Here is a 19,509-nt window from a genome sequence, read left to right as displayed (position 1 = left end):
TAAATTGGTTACTGCAACTCCTGGCATCTGTTGCCTGTCGATTTTATTTTCTCTGATGTTTTTTTGGACATAAGCTTCTCTCACTTTTGGTTGGCCCCCTATTTATCTACCACCCCGTATCTATGTTAATCTCGACAGTTCTCTACTCCGTAACTCTGTTAGGTCATTTAGTGTATCTAGATTGATTTCATAGACCTCTCGAAGTGTAGAAGAAGAAGGGCTAGGGTATACGCCCGTCAGATCGCGAAGCGTATGGCAGCCGTACGACTCAGGCCAATCGATGAATGGCAACGCTAAGATGCCCATCAAAGGGAATTGACGGCAGGGAAGACCAGCGATGAGATTAGTCAGCAGTAGCTGCCGACACAGCAGTCATCCGATGTGAATGAACTCGATTTTATTTCTACCAAAAGCCATTTCGCGTTGAGAATTTGATGGTACTAAACGGAAACGAACGCACATCCAACAGCCCTCTGCCGTGCACCCCTCCTTTTGATCGACATAGCCGCGGTATCCACTTGAAATGAGTGACTTTCAGAAATCATTTGTCAAGTCAAAACTGGCCAAGTTTCCACCAGAAGCACCAAGGCCTGAATCAATGAGCCAGTCAGAGGATACATGGGAGGACGACTCGTCGACGTCGTCGCTGTCGTCAACCGGGACGATGGTCCCGTCCCACACGCGACAGCTTTTCGCCCGAACGGGCCGACGGTTCGTTAACTCCGGCAATTTCCATGGGTTCGAATTGGAACCAATTGGCGACTTGAATCATGCCGGATGAATGTTGAGAAATAAAGCTAATGTAAGACCATAGACTATCATCTCAACCCTCTTTGACATGGGCAGACTTCTTTGACCAGGAGCTCTTCCTGCCAGAGGATGTGGATAATCTTCATATTGTGCACCATGTCTATTTAACACCGCCATCTGAATCAGGCCCTCTTTTTATCATGCACCATGGGGCCGGTTCATCCGGGCTTTCCTTCGCGACGTGCGCAGAAGAGATTCGGAAGATCCTCCCAAAGGCGGGGATCTTGTCACTGGATGCTCGAAGCCATGGCCGTACCGTCGTGACCACACTGAATAGTAAGGCGGGCGATGGAACTCCGTCTACATCAGCGGCAGCCCAGGCTGAATCCTCGGGGCAGGTTGAGCTTGACCTTTGTCTTGAGACTCTGAGTCGGGATCTAGTCCATGTCATCTACCAAACACAGACTAGGATGGGCTGGGAGAAGCTACCTGATATCATTCTAGTTGGGCACAGTCTAGGTGGTGCGGTGATTACAGATGTCGCGAAGAAAGGAGAGCTGGGCCCGAAGCTATTGGCGTACGCGGTACTTGACGTAGTTGAAGGTATTCTCGCCGTCTGGTTGATGTCTATCATACGCTAATATCTATATTTCTTCGATAGGGTCTGCGATAGATGCCCTCCAGAGTATGGAGAAATATCTTTCAACCCGCCCAACCCGATTCTCAACCCTTTCATCTGGAATTGAATGGCAGTACGTCTCCATCTCGACTGTGCTTTTTTCCATCATGGCTAATCAATGACACAAGCACTCGCTCCCGCACAATCCGGAACACCATTTCCGCTCGCGCCTCGGTTCCTTCCCTCTTATTTGAAGAAAACGAGCCTAGCGACCCGTCCCGTCCGTGGGTGTGGCGCACCAACCTCTCCGCAACGAAACCTTTCTGGGAAAACTGGTTTGTTGGCCTGAGTAGAAAGTTCCTCGATGCACGAGGTGGAAAGCTGCTACTACTTGCTGGAACCGACAGATTAGACAAAGAGTTGATGATCGGGCAGATGCAAGGTACGGGGTTCGAAATCTATCTGTTAGCCATCTGTAATTCTCGGACGTCATGCTCACTTCAGTACCATAGGCAAATACCAACTCCAGGTCTTCCCTGAAGCAGGTCATTTCGTTCATGAGGACCAACCTGCGAAGACCGCGCAGATTCTGGCGGACTTTTACCGACGAAACGACCGGAGCGCATTGGTGCTTCCGCCCAAGGTGGCAGATATGCAGGCATCAGCGGCGATGAAGAAGGGGACTGGTGCTCCTGGTGGCTCTACAGGGCACATGAGATAGTATCTTGTGATTTGTCTCGGTGTTTTGAGGTGAGATATAATATCCAATGAAAGGCCATTCATAGATGTCAACATGTCCTTCTTGGGCAAAGGCCTGATCTATTAGCAACTTTCTTTAAGGTGATTACGCATACAATGGATGGAATTAAGCGACTCCCATGTACGGAAATAAAAATTAGTTAGGCAGAAAGCGTTTCAATTTCGTGCTGGTTGATATTATCCCTGGGCCCGGGTGGGCAGCCAGGAGTCCAGCCCTCAGTCCGAGGGTTCATGCCACCACGCTGTAATGAACATAGAGCAAAGAAACAGGAGAAAAAGAGCTGCTGGGCACGGTACATGGTTCGTGCCTCTCCATAGACAAACACCGAGAATCAAGTTTTCGAGATTCCGAACGCCACCGGGATTCCATCAAACGGAATCGTCATGCGCGGATCGTGAAAAGAGATATGATAATACAAGGAGGAGTAAGGGTATTCTGAGAGGGGAAAAAAAAAGGCGGGAATGACGGCAAGAAAAGCGGACCTAGGTGCCAATTCAAGGCAAATAGGCACCACCAGCAACCACCAAGTTCATATTGGTGAACTTGACCTTGTAGACAGGAGACTTCTTAGTCGGGAAAGCGCTGATTTGGTCGGCTGTGACAACGACGTCTTTTCCCTTCTTTTTCTTGGTTTGGCTTGTCGAGGGGTTTGTTGCTGCATCCAGTCTGGTTCCAGTGCCCGTTTCACCGATGATACGGCCACCTTGAGTAGTTTCCTGGGAGCCTGCAACATCCCAAACTCGCACGGTGCCATCAGCTCCACCGGAAACCAGCACCGTAGACTCCACGCTCCAGCTGATTGACCAGATTCCGCCCTTGCCGTGACCACGCATGCGCTTCAGCAGTCTACCAGGAGCAAGATCCCACAAGAAGATGCAACCCTGGTCATCAGCAGATGCTAGAAGCTTTCCATCACGACTGCACTCCATGGCGGTGATGTTGCCAGTGTGGCCAGTGAACATGCGGACAGCATTACCAGTTGAAACAGCCCACATGCGGACAGTGTGATCAGAGCTGGCGGTGAAAATATAGGCCGAGTTGGGATGGAAGCAAACAACATCCACATCATGATCATGACCGACGAAGATACGTTGTTGGCGGATTTGATCACTAACCCACAAACGGGCGGTCCGGTCAGATCCACCGGAGACAAAGTAATGACTAAAGGGTCCCCAGCTTAGGTCCCAAACAGGGTGGTCGTGCCCTTTGTATACGACCATACATTGCCAGCTGTCAAGAGACCAAAGGCGAATTGTTTTGTCCATGGATGATGAAAGCAACCAGCGCGCATTGGTGGCAACCTTATCATTCCCCGAAAGGCCCTCGCGAGCAGACGCGCACGGCTGGAATGCAACGGCAGTGACTGGACCAGCATGGCCGATAAGACGGCGCGAGCTGGCAGGTGGCGAGTTATCAAAGTCAGGGTCGGCAGCTTGAATGTTCGTGCCATCAAGGCTCCAGATTCGGATATATGACTGCTGGAATCCGACGGCAACAAGCTGGCTGTCATCTGAAAAGTCCATGCAACTAACTCTGTGAATTTGTTAGTGAAGCTTTGTATCGCAAGGACAATTCGGGTGAAAATACCCATCGTAAGTGTTGTGGAATGTGAACATGCACACACTGAGTCCAGGACCGACACCACCTGTGCGAGCCTTGATCTCGAACCGGTCGCGATGTTCCATGACTTTCTTCACCTCAATATGGACGTCACGAGCAGTGGATTGAGGGAAAGGAAGATCTGCTCGATTAGGAGCTTCGTCGTCGTCTTCATTTTTAATCATTTGGTCAAACTCCTGAATGAGCGTGTTACGGCCAGCGGCAGGAGGTTGTTTCATATCTTCCTCAGCCAGTTCGGCCCGCACGTCCTCCTCTAGAAGTTGCTCCATAGCGAGTCTTCCGAGCTTCAAGCGGGGAAGTGTACCGGCCATGGCCGGGTTGTCACCGGTATAAGCTGACCCAGGGTGATGTCCCGGAATGCCTTCATCCTCAGCAGGGAAGGTCTGGTCAGCATTAATCTGGTTCAACATGGCAGCGAAACTGAATCGGTCATCTGCTGCTCTGTCTAAAGTTTTCACTGAGCAAAAACTGCTGAGAATTGCGTTCATGACAGAACCTCCCTCTTTATCCTTGCTTTCCAGGAACTGGAGAAGATTGGTGTAAGCGGGGTTGCTCAACACAACGCGGTATTTGTTGTTTCGGTAAAGCTTAGCAACGGAGTTGTCCTGCAGGTGCTCCGGTAGGCTGATAGGCTCGAAATGGCGGACGTCATCGGTATGCTCAGGAAGGAACATGTTCTTGTTGGTTTCAAAGAACGATTTCGCATCCTGGGGATAGAAGGAAGTGACCATATTGAAAAAAGAATAGACAAAGAGCGGCCATAGAACACGCCGAAGTTCAGGCTGTGAGAGAATTAGCGTCGAGTTGTCAAGTCGCTCTTTGTTTGTCGCACCTTGTACAGATCAAGATTTTCCTCAACCCAATTCTTCAGTAAATCTAGAATTGGATTAGTGGGTATGTTGAATCACCTGGGTGGACTACCCAGCTTACCAAAGCCTTGTCTAGTCTTGGGACGAGAATCTTCCCCAAGCTGAGGGAGTGGACGTCCATCAATCTCCTGGTTGGCAGACTCCATGCGCAACATTGCTTCTGTGCGGCTGTAGCCCTTTTTGGCCAAATAATCAATAACCTAAAAACGATGAAAAGTCAGCGTAAGACTCTAACAAAACTTTTTAACGCAAAAAAAAAACGCAAGACAAGTAGGGCGTGATGTGAGGGGCCTGAGTGAGCAAACAGACAGCCTGTTCACGTGCGCGTGTCTCCTCGATGGTGAGAGATTTCAAAGGCTTCGTAATGGGTGGACGCAGCGCAGATTGGGCTGGAGTCACATCTGCCGCCACCGGCTTATCATAATTCTTGATATTCTGGGTCAACGAGGTCGGGTGTCGCCGGCGAGGCGGCCGCCGGCGAGAAGACTGCCAGTCCTCGTCCCGAGCTGGCATAGCAACAGTGGTTCCGGTGACGGGTTGCAAGCGGTGGTGTGTTTTGAGTGAAGATGAAATAGATGTTTGGGTTGATAGGTTATGAAGCGAATGACTGATAGTTGTGGAAGTGTGAAGAATGTTTTTTGGGTGAGAGCCACGTGAAGAAGACGGTGGATGAGTCTGAGTTGTGATTCCCTGGGTACTCAATCGCAGGGCTTGATCGCAAGTCTTGAGTTGGAATACGCAATAACAGCTAGCTGCCAATGCTCTTTGAGGTCTGTGAAATGAACCAGACTGTCGGCATTGCAAAGAAACCCGTGCGGTCCCCCGTCATAGACTTCTGCCACCATCCACAGGCGGCAGCAATGTCCAATATACGAAAGGTGCCTGGCCTTGTCGCATCAACCAAATCACGGACGTTGTGATGCGCTACCTTGAGTTCTCAATCATCGACCACGATCATCATCCAAGGGATGCAATAGCTAAGGAACAGGGTAATCAAGGGCTCGTAGCATCTTCAATATTGTTGATGTTGATGAAAAATGCCTTAGAGTCCTCTGTATTGGATCTCTTTCATCATGTTCTGCGGGAAATCCGGTGGAGACGTCGCCATACATCAAGAGTCTCAAACTCGGCAGATTCCAAAACACAATCATCGCAAAGGGACAACACAGTGGCACAAAAAAAACCGTAAGATAACGCACAAATAAATCACAATGGTACCTACTATTTGGTTCAAATTCTGCTGTGACATAGCACCACTTGGTGGTGCACTGGGTCCTGGAGTTGGTGCAGAGTGAACGGGTGTTCCAGGTAATGGTTGCTGGGAAGGCATCGCCATTCCGTTGCCGTTTACACCTGGTCCCATACTGCCACTGCGAGGTCCAGGGCTTGGGGCTCCGCCAGGTGCCGACATAATCGACGACTAATCGATGACAACTTCGAGACAGATCCTCAAACTGCGACGGAGGATGGATGGCAACGGAGCCGGGTTGCGTACAATCGTCGGCGATTTATACGATGGACTTAGGTGGTCAGATATCAGTGTTTTTTCTAATGTATATAGCGCCCAAAGTTATATGGGACTTTGAGCGTTCACCGATAGAATAGTGGATTTGATATCTTGAATTTGATATCCCGACGAGCTGGGCTACCTCACCGCTTATTAAGACCTTCCCAGCTTCCAACACGTGACTGCAACCGTCAAGCTTCCCATCTCTGTTGCGATCTCGATCTCTCATCCTACAATCAAAAATTCGGTGGAGTTGATTTCAATGCGGACACAACTATCTATCTTCTTCTTCATATAACCCCAGATAAAACCCCAGATCATTGAAAATGAGCGAAAAAGCACCGGCGCAAGAGCTACCTATCTTTACCTCTGCCGATCGCATTCGACAGCTGAATGATATGGACAAGGTACTACGGTCATGTAATTTATGCAGGAGCAATTTTCTAAATTTTCATTTTCAGGATGTTACGAGACTTCTTCATTCTGCTGGTCTCGCGATCCAAGCCTTGACCAATGCCAAACCGGGCCCCTCCTCCGTTGCGCCAGATGGATCACTCGACTCACACAAAACGCGGTTCAAAGAAGCAAGCGCGAAATACTTCGCGCTTCTATCCTCAGCTGACGTGTTCCTCCGCCGCCAGATCTACTCCCTGGAGGAATCATCTCTCGTAGGTCCCGAGAGGCCCTCGCGTGCAGGAGAGACAAAAGCTGCAGCCAGAAACGAAGGAGTCGCAGGAGTGAAATCGCGAGCTCCAAACTCACTGGATATCAGTCGGCTCAATAGCCGGAAGGATACAGTTGGAAAAGATAAGGAGGCCGAATTGTGGGCGGCTGCTCGTCAATTCGTTGAGCAGATGCAAAAGCCATCCGAGACAAGCAAGGATTCTAGGCCAGTGAATGGACTGGAGGACATGCAGGTGGATTAAGTGATGAGATATTCGTTCATTTGGCGCAATTGGTCGAGCTTGCTTCATGCGTTTATGATACCCCAGGCTATATGCTGCCACTGGCACTGAAGTTACAAATACAACAAGTCCCATTGGAAGATGATACGTATAATTAAAGCGAGCCAAGTACATCTGTAGCCAATGCTAAGCACAAAGTGTGTATGGATCAGTGTTCGAGCATATATTCACAAAACTGCGCTATACAAAACGGAATCGCATCGACAGGTATAGTTCGTCGGCGAAGTCGAGCAAGACAATTGTCGGGACAGTTAAAATGACTACTTCTGCATAGACATGATCATTTCCCGCTGGGTTTCCCGGTCTCTGTTCGCATCAGACAGGGGGCCCAAGCCTAGATTCAAGTTAGCATATTGTAGTGGCATGGGTACTATGTGCATCCACTTACTTCGGAGCTCGCCAACTACATCCTTCGCCTTGCCGAAGTACACCTCCTCTGTGATATGAAAGCCTAGGTCAGCATAAACTCCTCAAACCAGTACATGACGACGAGAGAACGAAACATACGTAGCAAGTTTCGCATCTTCAATTCCATATCTTCGACCAGCCTGCCTACATTGGCGACATGACTAGCATCCGACTCCACAGGCAAATCAACTTCCACTTGGCGAGTCATGTTCCCGCTAAGGTCCATATCACCAAGAGCCTCGGTTTTGTTGGCCAGGTGGAGGATAACGGTACTAGTGAGTTTGTAGTGGGACATGCGAGCGCGGTCGGTGGCCTCGAAAACATGAATACTGTCCCATTCGCCGGAGCTCTGGGAACCCGGGGTGACACCTAATCGAAATTGAAAGTCAGTCGCAATGTAAAGCATGGAAAGTAATCCGCTGTCAGTTCGTAACGCACCCTTCTTCAATAGAATTACACCAGCAAATCCATCGTCCAAATCCCAGAAATAAACACTCCCCACACCTCCTTCATAGTACAGTTCGCGGTAAACATCGAACGACTCGTTGGCGGCAACCTCGAGCTTGCGCACTCGTTCACTGGGCACGGTGCCATCCTCAAGTGGAGGATAAAACTCATTGCTCCATGGTGACCGGTAGCTATCACCGTCGCGGTTGTAGTCACAGAGCAGATAGTCACGGTTGCTTTGCGGGCAGCGACGAATCTCCAGGGGCTGATCAACAGAGGAAAGGAGGTCTTCTGTGAGCTCGGGGACGATTGAAGTGATTGCTTGCAAGTTGGTCTTGGTGTCCCGCGGGTTTAGGCGCCGAAGGAGGTCGCTGCAGAAGGGGATGGTCAGCTCACTTGTCTCCGACTGCATGGGGCGGGGTTGCATCGGGGTCTGGGATTGTCATGGCGAGTGACATAGTCGGGGGGCAAAGGGGTCTATAGTGTCATATGGGTAGCGAGACAGGTTACTCACAGTGCGCTGTCAAATTGTGCATCAGCCATGGTTGCGAAGGTTTGTTGTATATCTGTTGCTTAACGAATGGCGGTGTTGATCTTGGGCAGGTGAGGTGCGTGCGTATTTCGGGCTACATGCGTGGCAGAATCCAATATCTAACTATAGCCATTGCATTGCAATTTATCAACTTCGACAGCACCCATAAGAAGACGAGAATAGACTACACCACTGTATGGCTACCGACTTTCATTTTCATCTTCTGCATTCTTTGGCGATCTTTAATTCCTTATCCAGCGTATGAAATTGTCCCACTTTCTACAAGGTCTTCATGGAGAAGACAGGCGATTGTTGGATCTTCAGGGGGTTGGCAAGTAATGGAGAAAATCAGAGACATGAGATGATTCTGTGCTAGATTTGTCTGTTTTTAAGGAGAAGCAGTAGCGAGACTCATCTCCTCCTGCCACCACCCCGCAAAGACATTCAACCTTTCTGTCCGTACCCTAGCCATCTTCCTCCCCGTGGCAGTCTTCATCATCCCCTCCAGCTTAACCAACTTGTCCCCAAAATGCTCAATAGAATTATCCATCTCCCATTTCCCATCAACGCAGTACTTTTTCCCTACAGCTCCAAGGAAGGTAAAACACCTGCCAATTCCAACAGCCCCTATAGCATCAAGTCGATCAGCGTCCTGGACAACTCCAAGCTCGACAAACCCATCCTCTTCAATCATCCTCCGGATCAACACCGGGTCCTTGCATTCAGTCGTATAAGAAACATGTGACACGATCGTCTGCACCCTGGATGCGAGTTCTGGCGTCGCACCCCGCGCAAGGAGCGCGTGCTCGACCATTGTCATTGAGTTGAGCTCTTGGCTTCTAGGAGCTGCATCCATTTTGGATAGGTACTTTCTGTCACCAATATCATGCAACAGTGCTGCAAGTTTGACAACTGCCCCGTTGTATTCCGTGGTTGGGTGTAATGCCCGCTCTGCTTCCAGGATCTTGTTGGCAAGCGCTCCCACTCTGTGGACATGTGCTGGGTTATGAGATGGGTCGTGGCCTGACATGCAATCAGTCACGAAAGCGGACATCTTGCTGAAGAGCGCTTGGAATTCTTCGCTGGCATCATCCATTGTGGGCCCTTTGAACCCAGTTTTGGGGGGATTGGGAGGTTTTTTGCACGATGATACGGACTGAATGATACCCAGGACTTGTGCCAATGGTGTAAGTTGGAATTTTATAGTAAAGGGACTCTTGGATGCTATGTTTCTAGGCAACAGCACCACATTCTGAAGAAAATCCCCAATTTCCACCCCCCCCCCCCCCGGCAGTAAATAATTCTTGGCGGTGAATATTTGACTCGTTTTTTTCGCGCCAACATATGGCCACGGAGATTACCCCAGGATGCATTTTGTAATCCTGAATTTTGTAAACCGTATGTTTCCATGGAATTGTGCGAACAGCTCCATATTTGATAGATAAAGACAGGCCCCTTAATTGTGCATGTGAGGTGCCAACTTTGCGGGGACTGGTCCGCAAAGAAAGCGTTGTGACTATAATGTTGAGAGCTCGCTATGCAAGGTCTATGATTGTATTCTAAGAGAAAGTTGATTAAAACGGTCGAAAAATCTATCGGGCCTTTTGGAAAAAAGCTCGTAACTGATATCCAAGACAACATCATACGGAAGAAAGGAAAATTATGTTACAGGGCCAACGGGGCTACCCCAAAGATCCAGACCGGGGATAGTCCTATACGACCATGCCAAATTACAAGATCGTGGACCGATGACTTAATTCGATCTGGTCACAGAGCAAGGGCAGCAACAACCAAGCCAAAAAGACCAGCAGCGGAGGCACCGAGCTTCACATTAGCAGCGGCGTTGGTGGTTTGCTGCGAGAAGCCCGAGGAGCTAGTAGCAGTGGCCGAGGAGGTAGAACCATTTTTATCGATGTTGTCATTGCTGTCATTGTTGCTCAAAGCTGAGGGATGATGTTAGCAGGGTTCCGTATCGACCAAGGTGAATGTGGACATACACGTGGAATCAGTGCCCGACGAGTCAGAGCTAGTCTGTGTGGTAGTGCTGCCCGTGCTGGAGGTTGGGGAAGAGTAGGTTGTAGTTGCACCGCTACCGTTGCCGCCCCAGAAGTGGGAGTTATAGCAAGATTGCTCACACTCGGCATACTTCTGGGTGTCGGCCGGAGAGCCGTTACCCTGAGGGCAGGCAGAGACACACTTGTTGGTGTCATTTACTTGGTTATCGCTGGGACAGGGTACATGGTAGCACTTGGCTGTGCAGCAGATATCTGTTGCATCGCCTACAGTTGAGGCTGGATTAGTAACAAGCTAGGGACTAGAGACCGCGAGAAAAGGCAACTCACAGCTCTTGGCGCATTCAATCTCGGCAGTGGTAGTAATGGTTGAAGGATTCAAGGTGGTAGTGTCTGCGGCCGCGACGAAGGCCAGCAAGGCCGAGAGTGCAAGGATGCTGAACTTCATGTTAAGTACACACAAATCAAGGAATGATCAGATCAGTAAAGGAAAAAGCGATGGGAAGTAGAGACAGTTTATTGAAAAAAAAAGAGTGGTAGATGTTGGGTGGGAAACGGGCAAATAGCGAAGTATTAAATATCATTGACAACAAGCCCACAAGGCAAACGGATACCCTTGGCACTGACTTCTACTTTGCCTCAAAACAAAACCTAGAGACAAAAACAGGTTCACCATGGATTCACATGTGTGATGTCTCAGATTCATTCTGAGGATGTCAAGATTTGGCGCTTTGGTTTTGACGGGCCAAGTCCATTCATGATGCACGGCGATGATCTTACTTCCCCGGGAAAGGGTACTGTGCAGGACAACTCTCCCTTAGAAATGAAATCTCTTTTTTGTCTCAAATTGAGACCATTGGTGACACCAGACTCGTCAAGTTGGACAAAATTGATTGAGTTCAGGCATTAGCTTGTGAGCAAGGGACCAGTCCTTTATTCGCTGCGATATACTGCCGTTCCCATTGGCCCTCAGAGCTGGGAAATAGAAAATTGAAAGTCACAAAGAGCAGAAAAGATAGACGTAAGGTTGCAGTTGGTACGGAATACATCATCCATTGCACGCAACCATGGGGCTACTGATTGTGAGGTGGGACATCAAGATAGAACGGCGATTATAAAAGGGGCAATGGGACCAGGCACATGTGAAATGCGATGGATACTCATGAAATAGGAATTCCGCCAGCACCTTTGTAGGTAGTATATAATCCGTAGCTCGTCTAGGCTTGGCCATTTGGGAAATGAAGTGCTTTCAAAGATTTGGCGCACCTGGGCAAGGGTCAAATGCAAACTTTACAAACACTACTTTATCACCTGACTACGCGACGCGACGCGAGAACATGCGAAGTGCACTGGGAACGCCTTTCAACTACCCACGCGATGTCGACTAACTCCGAGTCAGATTACTTCGATGATGACGACTTTGTAGTCCCTGGAACCCCCGATGGGTCCTCGCGTCCCGCAAAACGCCGCCGCATTCGAAATCGTGGGAAAGAGCGCGAAGGTGACGATAACGGCTCTTCGATCAACTCGTTCTCTGATATGGAGGATGACGATTTACTCTCCGGGTACCGAGAATCACCTCCTGGATTTGATGAATACCGTGATCGCCCCAAAAATAAGAGCTGTGTGTTGAAGCAAGCCACCATCCAAAATAACATGTTCGTCACGCAACTCACGCAACCCTCCTCAAGTCCGGAACGAATACGGGGTCCGCGATGGCAGAAGCCTGTTGCAAAACCATCTCAACCAAAATTTGAAACTAGAGAACAGGATAGTGGTGGTGGACAGGAGGGAAATCATTTCCATGACGATGAGGAGTTGATGGCCGCTATCGCAGCTTCCTTGGATTCATTTGAGGAGGAGAAAACAACAAGAGAGGCCTTCCGGTCCCCAAGTTTATCAAAAAATTCTGTCACCAAAACGCTTGCCCCGCTGGAGAAGACAAACTCGCGTGTCTCGGTGGATATCCCGTTTGAGCTGGAGGACATACCTGAAGGTGCATTTGATTCTTCGCCATCATTGTCACCAGTAGCACGGCCAGTCCAGCCTGCAGTTCCGCAATTTAATCAATCCCGAGGCCCAATTCGACAACCTCATCTAAGACAGAGCACACTATTTGGCATGATTGCCCCAAGCTCCGAGATCTTGGGACCGCGACAACAAGACTGGGGTACACCAGAGAAGACTGAACCACCGACCCATCACAAACTTGTAAAAGAGGCTTTAGAAACATGGGTCTACCCCACAAATTTGGGCAAAACCAGAGATTACCAGTTCAACATCACTCAGGCAGGCCTGTTTCACAATCTACTCGTGGCCTTGCCAACAGGGTTGGGAAAGACATTCATAGCGGCTACAATTATGCTGAACTGGTTTCGCTGGACGAAAGATTCACAAATCATTTTTGTAGCACCAACGAAACCCTTAGTTTCGCAGCAGGTTTCAGCCTGCTTGGACATTGCCGGGATCCCACGCTCGAAGTCGACCATGCTCACTGGAGGGGCATCTCCTGGCATTCGCGCCGAAGAGTGGAAATCGAAGCGGGTGTTTTTCATGACACCCCAAACACTGATCAATGACCTGAAGACCGGAATCGCCGATCCAAAGCGAATCGTGTTGTTGGTGGTTGATGAAGCTCATCGCGCGACGGGTGCCTATGCATATGTGGAGGTGGTCAAATTCCTTCGACGCTTCAACAACAGTTTCCGCGTGCTCGCGCTTACAGCAACGCCGGGCTCCACGGTCGAATCGGTGCAGGCGGTTATTGATGGCCTGGACATAGCGCGTGTCGAAATCCGTACAGAGAACTCAATTGACATTCGCGAGTACGTCCACGCTCGCAATATCGAAATAGAAACATTTGAGAATTCAGATGACATGGTTTTTTGCATGGACCTCATGTCTACGGCCTTGCAGCCTTTACTTGACCAACTCCGGACCCTCAACGCCTACTGGGGACGTGACCCCATGGGGCTAACAGCATACGGTCTCACAGTGGCGAGACAACAATGGATGCAGTCCGACGCGGGTCGGAATGCCCATTTCGGCTTAAAAGGCAAAGTCAACTCAATCTTCACTGTTCTTGCTAGTTTAGCCCACGCTATCGATCTGCTCAAGTATCATGGCATCGTGCCTTTCTATCGCCATGTCGTTCATTTCAAATCAAACTCCGAGGGACAAAAGGGCGGAGGTGGCAAATACCAAAAGCAAGTTGTACAAGATGAAAGCTTCAAGAAATTACTCAGCCATCTTGAACCATGGAGTAAGAACCCAGAGTTCATTGGTCACCCGAAATTGGAATATCTCAAGTCAGTAATTTTGAATCACTTCATGGATAGGGGGGAGGGGAAAGAGGTGTCTGACGGCACTAGTCAGCCTGCGACTCGCGTCATGATCTTTGTGCATTTCCGCGACAGCGCTGAAGAGGTCACGAGAGTGCTCAAAAGATACGAGCCCATGATTCGGCCTCACGTTTTTGTGGGTCAATCAAGCGCTAAAGGCTCTGAAGGCATGGACCAGAAGACGCAACTCAGGATCATTGATGATTTTAAAAAAGGCACATACAACACGATCGTTGCGACCTCCATTGGCGAGGAAGGATTGGATATTGGAGAGGTTGATCTGATCGTGTGCTTTGACTCGTCGGCATCGCCTATTCGCATGCTCCAGCGCATGGGTCGAACTGGCCGTAAGCGGGCCGGTAACATCACTTTGCTATTGATGAAAGGCAAAGAAGAAGACTCCTACAATAAGGCTAAAGACAATTATGAAAAAATGCAGCAGATGATTGCCAGCGGCTCAAGATTCACGTTCCACGATGATCGTTCTGCACGCATCTTACCCGCGGGCATTCGTCCAGTGCCCGATAAACGACAGATCGACATCCCCCCAGAGAACTCGCAACACGAACTACCCGAGCCGAAGCGCAAAGGGCGAGCACCGAAGCGACCTGCCAAAGTGTTCCACATGCCCGACGATGTGGAGACAGGGTTCACTCGAGCCTCGACTTTGGCTGGCGACAAAAATCAGAAGAAAAAAGCCACTGCATCCAAAAAGGCAGCAACTCCCAAAAAGAGACCCCGGACCCCCACGCCCGAGCCTGTGGATGTTCCATCGGTGGAGGATGTTGTTCTCAGCAAGAGTGAGCAAACTGATCTTGAACATCATTATCAGAATATCGGTGCCACTTCTCCGCAGTTCATTCGGTTCCCCCGCAACGACGCCTTTCCACGTTTGCAGCTGATTGAAAGGCCCACAAAGAACGTCAAGCATGGCTCCCTCACGCGACGTATGGTGACTGCCCTGCAGAAGATGCATGAAGCCGGCCCTAACTGCGACCATCGATTCAAAGAGATTCTGGCCCGCGAACCCCCTTCGTCGGACGAGTCCAGTCAAACGCTTTGGCCTGATTCAAAAGAGAAGCATCAACACAATGCAAAGCCCTTGAAAACGCCATCTAAAACGACCGCTCGACGAGCTTCCACCAAGGCCACTACAAACCCCGCTGGCGGGGGGGTTGTTTCCTTGTTATCTCCAGATCATCAACCCAAGCACAAGAACGATCGTTTTGCATCCATAGATGATGACTTCGGAGATGATGACTCGGATTTTGAGCTGATGGATGCTAGCCTTTTGTTTAGTAGTGGGTCTAAACCCAAGGGCCGGAAACCAAACAGACCAATTATTGAAGATAGTGACGAGTGATGGAATAGAGACAGGCGGTAGAAGCTATTGGGATATAAGGGGGCTCTTGCCACGTTTGAACATAGAACGCCATTGGATACACTTTATCATATTTATTCCCATAGCTAGACCTGCATAGGTCGTACAATAAATTGGTCACTGCTATTACATGTACAATCATTCCTGGTTATACACAGAGAAAGTCCATTTCATAGATTGGCCTTTTTCTATCGCCTGGATTGTGGCTAGAACACCAATTTTAGGAGAAACGTCCAAGCAAAAATCCTTCAAAAACACGTCTTGAGGCCGCACATACAGCCGAATTTTCTTATGGAATATTTTATGGAATGTTATGATGGAACGTATCCAAACCTGCCTACCTCTTTACCGTTATCACTCCTACACTATGTGCATACACGGAACACGTTATATGTTTTTTTGGTGCTTTGCAGCTATTTATTTCCTGGTGGTTGTAATCTATTCTAGCTTAGGGCTTGTTGAAAGGGTGCATGTCACTCCCACTGCCCTAAAAGAGAAATTAACCTGACTGTGAATCATCGTCAAACCTCCCATCTATCAGAAAATGAAAACTCCAGGAACGTTCGGGGCTGGATCTGGGTATTTCGGTATTTGTGTGTTTGTGAACGATATCAAACGTGGAACGTCAATTCGAGAGCAAAGAAATCCGAGAGCCGAAAACAACCCACCTCGAAAGAAAAACAGATAGTATGGGTTGTGTATGTGTTTAGAATGTAGATAGTCAAGGCGAAATAAAATCGAAAGGAGGGGAGAGAGGAGGAAATAGCAAGTACCAGACTCCAGTTGCGATCGGCGACGGCGCACGAGCAAGACTTCTAAACCAATGCAATGAGTGCAGAGGGAAAACAAGACGATTGAGAGGAGATGTAGAGTCAATCAGACACGATCCCTAGCAAAGTCAAGCACCTCACAATCATCTTCAAAGAAACCGTCGTCGGCTTTCAGTGGAGTGAAGTGTCTCTTCTTGCGACGAGTGGTGATAACAACTTCCTCCACATTGGCTGTGCTGTTTCCAAGAGTAATGAGGTTTTCTATATCTCCCCCAGCCCCAAGCGAATGTCCATGGATGACGGCATTCTCATCCTCGTCATCGCCATGTTCATCGCTAGAGCTGTTGAAGGGCCTCAAGTGTACTTTGGTTAGCGGGATATCGTTGCCAAAGACCCATTGTCCACTCGGTTCACTTGCATCGCTGCCAGAGGAGAAGACACTCAAGCCAACTCGCTGGTCCGTGTGAAACGGCTGATATGGGGTATTTGTCTCAATCTCCGCCTGGGAAAGAGGCTGACAAAACGATCTTGCAGCACTAGATGGCTGGAAAGTGACCGAGGGAAGAACAAGAGAGGCATGGACTTCTAGTTCTGGATCAAAGGCAGATAAAGGAGCCGATCCACAAGGACCCTGGAGATTGTCAGGTAGTTTGATCTGAGACTCTTTACCGCCGACAACGGAGTGAGGTTGTCGGTTCTTGTGGCCGGGTACATTAGCCCGCTTGAGGCGGTACATCTTGAAATACCCGCCATCCACAACACCCAAGAATATGAGACCCTTGCTGCAAATCCATGTCACCCGGGAGGGTGCAAGGTCTCGAGCTAGCCCGGGCAAGTGTAAACGGTTCTCTCCGACATGGCGTAAAGTATTCACAGTACCTGTTGCAGCACCCATCGACTTGCTCAGGCCTGCAGCGACAACCTTCCCGCTCTTTACACTGGCAGCAGAAGGTAACGCAAATCCACTCATATTGGGAAATGCAGCGCCCGTAGATGGGACACGACCCCGGACAGCGGAGAAGAATGGCTGCGTTTTACCGCCTACCAACTTCATGGCTGCTGACAACGGGTTGCCACCCACAGCTTGACCAGTCACCTCATCTGTCATCGGGTCGGGAGCCGGCGGCTTGTTTGTAGTAGGCTTTGCACGGCGAAATGGGGGCCATTGGAATGCGCTTCGGGGTAGATCGAAAACGTGGACGGTGCCTTTACGTGTAATTACAGCCAATCTATCGCCCACCGGCGCAGTCCAAATCACATCAACTATACTAGATGTAGTCAACCGTGCGTATCTAGCAATCTGGCGCACATTGGGATTCTGCCCAGTCTGGTCATCAGCCATAAAAGCCATAGACCGACAGTGCTTGAGTTGCATGAGATCCCACACGTATTGCACATCGCCCTTCTTGCTCGCTGTGAACAACATCAAGCCATTCGGAGAAAAGGACAAGAAGCTGCAACCATTAGGAACCTGAAACGTCGAGACTGGGTGGATAAACACGTTTCGCATATCTGTGCCGTCTTCGAATCGTCTCAGGTCAATGATGGATACGGTGTCTGGCTCTGTGGCTGACGTTTGGGTATCCTGTGCATGGGTTGGAGGTAATAAGCCATATCCCTGTGTCTGTGGGTCTTGTGCCTGAGGTGGCCGTCGTGGAGAGGTGCCGGCTGACTGCTGGGTATTCCAGTAATTGTTCCAGGCCTGCATGCCCTGATCACCCATCCAGCGGGCACCTCTAACGAGTTCTTGGGCAACGCCTCTTGCCATTTTGTCAAAGAAACTCTCCCCTTCTCCTACATCTGTTGTGCACGACACTGAGGGTACAGCAGGAGGATTACGAGTTTCAATGCCCGCAACCTTGCCAAGAATCAGACTGGAAGGAACAGTGCCCTGGATCGATCCTCTGTAGGCCGAGGATGGGGGAGCGAATGCAAGCCACCTTCCTTGTACGGCTAAGATGGGACTTTCCAGGGTAGAAACCCCATTAGGAGAGTCAGTGCGAGTCCCATCTGGATCAGTTGTAGAACTTGAAGAGGCCGAGTAACGCCGGGTTTCTTTAAACTGAACCCCAGTCCATGTCTTACCCAGACACTGGTATGGAGTGGTATCTGGGGATAGGAGATGTCTATAAACATAAACTTCCCCGCTGACGCCGGATGCTAAGATAATGTAGATACCGGTTGTGAAGAGCTTCAATTTTCCAATAGGCGATGGTGCAAAGGATGGGACGCCAGGATAACTTTCCAGACATGGCACAGGCTTGCTTGCAAACAAGGTAGAGATATGTTCGCCGGTTCGGAAAGAGTAAACTTCAACTCGGGTTTGGTAGAATTGGATGTCTTCTCGCGCTGAGCGCTTGTCGTTAAAGTGACCGCGAATAGTCGAGGGAGGAATTTCATTTGCATCCGATGTTGCAGACGACACTCGACCTTCCTCCTCATGTGGCGGCAACGGCCCATGAACAATGACAGCTACATGCGGCTGGGACGATGAAAACGGGTCGCTGATTGGGCTGCCATATAAGAGTTTGGCTTCGATTACACGGCCATTTAGCCCAGTGATCTGCCCCACGAGCCGAGTTCGGCAATCTTCGATGGCGAGGATCTCAACGGCGCCATCTGTCCCAACCAGCAAAACGTTCATTCCGGTTCGCGAGCCTTTAGGTGACAAACTAGGCAGTGTATCGAAGCTACAAAATGAGTAACTTCCGTTGGTGGTTGATCGATTTTGAGTTGGAAGGACATCAATATCCGGTGCTCCGAAGAAATGTGCTTGAGGGAGGTGGGGGGGAGGTGCGTGATTATTCATTGGGCCCCCGTAAGAGTGGCTCTTTCTTCTGTCTACAGACTGTTGCCTCGAGTTCAGACTGCTTCGGTAGCTATGACCATAGCTAGATGGTAAAGTCCGAGTCTGAGGAGATGCCGAGGAAGGGTGAATGAAGCAACTCCTTTCTTGAATCGTTGGAAAGTTCAAGGGCGATGCACTAGGCAGCGATGCACTTGGGATATCCCCATCCATTAGATCGGTGGGCGGGCTCTTTCCATAGGGCACCGACTGCGCCCACGTGTCGGTGCGGCTAGTGAGGTCGTCACCCGCTGGCTCATCGAGAGAGTCGAAGACATCCAAGACAGGAGACGTGATAATTGGGTTCACATGACGTTCAATAAGATGTTCAGGATCTGGGAATGAAAGAGACTCTTCTGGTATTGGGGCAGAGGGTTGTAGACTATCCATGCAATCTGGCGTTAATGGCGCGCATTCATCAGAAAACAGGCAATCAGCGGTGGGCACATACATATCACCCAGTGGGGTTTCGGTTAGAGCTCTGGCCACCTTGTTCTTCTTGCTCTTCTTCTTTTTGCCTTTCGCACTTGGTTCATGCTCTAAAATGGTCCGATTCTGGTCCGGTTCAAAGGAGTTGTCGTCTTCGGGTAATCGGTTATGCTGGCGGATGAGATCGTCAGATGCGGCCGGGAGCATTCAAATAGATGATGCCTCGGTGAGAGGCGATAGAGAAGTAACAGAGT

General features: G+C 49.6%; 8 protein-coding genes across 8 annotated transcripts; 3 read left to right on the top strand and 5 right to left on the bottom strand.

The window, feature by feature from the left end:
- Positions 1-523: 523 nt before the first annotated feature.
- Pdw03_3123 (Protein phosphatase methylesterase 1) lies at positions 524-2,090 on the top strand (the record flags this gene model as incomplete). The annotated part of the gene is made up of 5 exons (XM_014677018.2): positions 524-711; positions 815-1,353; positions 1,412-1,502; positions 1,558-1,811; positions 1,882-2,090. The coding sequence occupies 5 exons, from the start codon at positions 524-526 to the stop codon at positions 2,088-2,090; spliced, it is 1,281 nt and encodes a 426-aa protein (XP_014532504.2).
- Positions 2,091-2,623: 533 nt separating this feature from the next.
- Positions 2,624-6,029, bottom strand: Pdw03_3122 (LisH dimerization motif; the record flags this gene model as incomplete). The annotated part of the gene is made up of 5 exons (XM_066100393.1): positions 2,624-3,662; positions 3,717-4,531; positions 4,582-4,625; positions 4,680-4,818; positions 5,841-6,029. 5 exons carry the CDS (start codon positions 6,027-6,029, stop codon positions 2,624-2,626), a joined length of 2,226 nt encoding a protein of 741 aa, XP_065955793.1.
- A 422-nt stretch (positions 6,030-6,451) lies between these two features.
- On the top strand, positions 6,452-7,051 carry Pdw03_3121 (Mediator complex, subunit Med11; the record flags this gene model as incomplete). The annotated part of the gene is made up of 2 exons (XM_014677020.1): positions 6,452-6,532; positions 6,587-7,051. The coding sequence occupies 2 exons, from the start codon at positions 6,452-6,454 to the stop codon at positions 7,049-7,051; spliced, it is 546 nt and encodes a 181-aa protein (XP_014532506.1).
- Positions 7,052-7,350: 299 nt separating this feature from the next.
- Positions 7,351-8,488, bottom strand: Pdw03_3120 (F-actin capping protein beta subunit; the record flags this gene model as incomplete). Its single annotated transcript, XM_014677021.1, has 5 exons — positions 7,351-7,424; positions 7,479-7,526; positions 7,598-7,867; positions 7,937-8,316; positions 8,460-8,488. 5 exons carry the CDS (start codon positions 8,486-8,488, stop codon positions 7,351-7,353), a joined length of 801 nt encoding a protein of 266 aa, XP_014532507.1.
- Positions 8,489-8,865: 377 nt separating this feature from the next.
- On the bottom strand, positions 8,866-9,573 carry Pdw03_3119 (HD superfamily hydrolase, putative; the record flags this gene model as incomplete). The annotated part of the gene is made up of 1 exon (XM_014677022.1): positions 8,866-9,573. The coding sequence occupies one exon, from the start codon at positions 9,571-9,573 to the stop codon at positions 8,866-8,868; it is 708 nt and encodes a 235-aa protein (XP_014532508.1).
- Positions 9,574-10,244: 671 nt separating this feature from the next.
- Pdw03_3118 (Metal-dependent phosphohydrolase, HD domain) lies at positions 10,245-10,937 on the bottom strand (the record flags this gene model as incomplete). The annotated part of the gene is made up of 3 exons (XM_066100392.1): positions 10,245-10,420; positions 10,475-10,756; positions 10,820-10,937. 3 exons carry the CDS (start codon positions 10,935-10,937, stop codon positions 10,245-10,247), a joined length of 576 nt encoding a protein of 191 aa, XP_065955792.1.
- Positions 10,938-11,866: 929 nt separating this feature from the next.
- Pdw03_3117 (DEAD box helicase Mph1, putative) lies at positions 11,867-15,193 on the top strand (the record flags this gene model as incomplete). Its single annotated transcript, XM_066100391.1, has 3 exons — positions 11,867-13,797; positions 13,861-14,777; positions 14,841-15,193. 3 exons carry the CDS (start codon positions 11,867-11,869, stop codon positions 15,191-15,193), a joined length of 3,201 nt encoding a protein of 1,066 aa, XP_065955791.1.
- An 894-nt stretch (positions 15,194-16,087) lies between these two features.
- On the bottom strand, positions 16,088-19,462 carry Pdw03_3116 (WD40 repeat-like-containing domain; the record flags this gene model as incomplete). Its single annotated transcript, XM_066100390.1, has 2 exons — positions 16,088-19,208; positions 19,278-19,462. 2 exons carry the CDS (start codon positions 19,460-19,462, stop codon positions 16,088-16,090), a joined length of 3,306 nt encoding a protein of 1,101 aa, XP_065955790.1.
- Between the last annotated feature and the right edge of the window lie 47 nt (positions 19,463-19,509).

The sequence above is a fragment of the Penicillium digitatum genome, chromosome 1, assembly GCF_016767815.1.
Source record: "Penicillium digitatum chromosome 1, complete sequence".
Taxonomy (NCBI): Eukaryota; Fungi; Ascomycota; class Eurotiomycetes; order Eurotiales; family Aspergillaceae; genus Penicillium; species Penicillium digitatum.
This window is presented reverse-complemented; position numbering and strand designations above follow the sequence as displayed.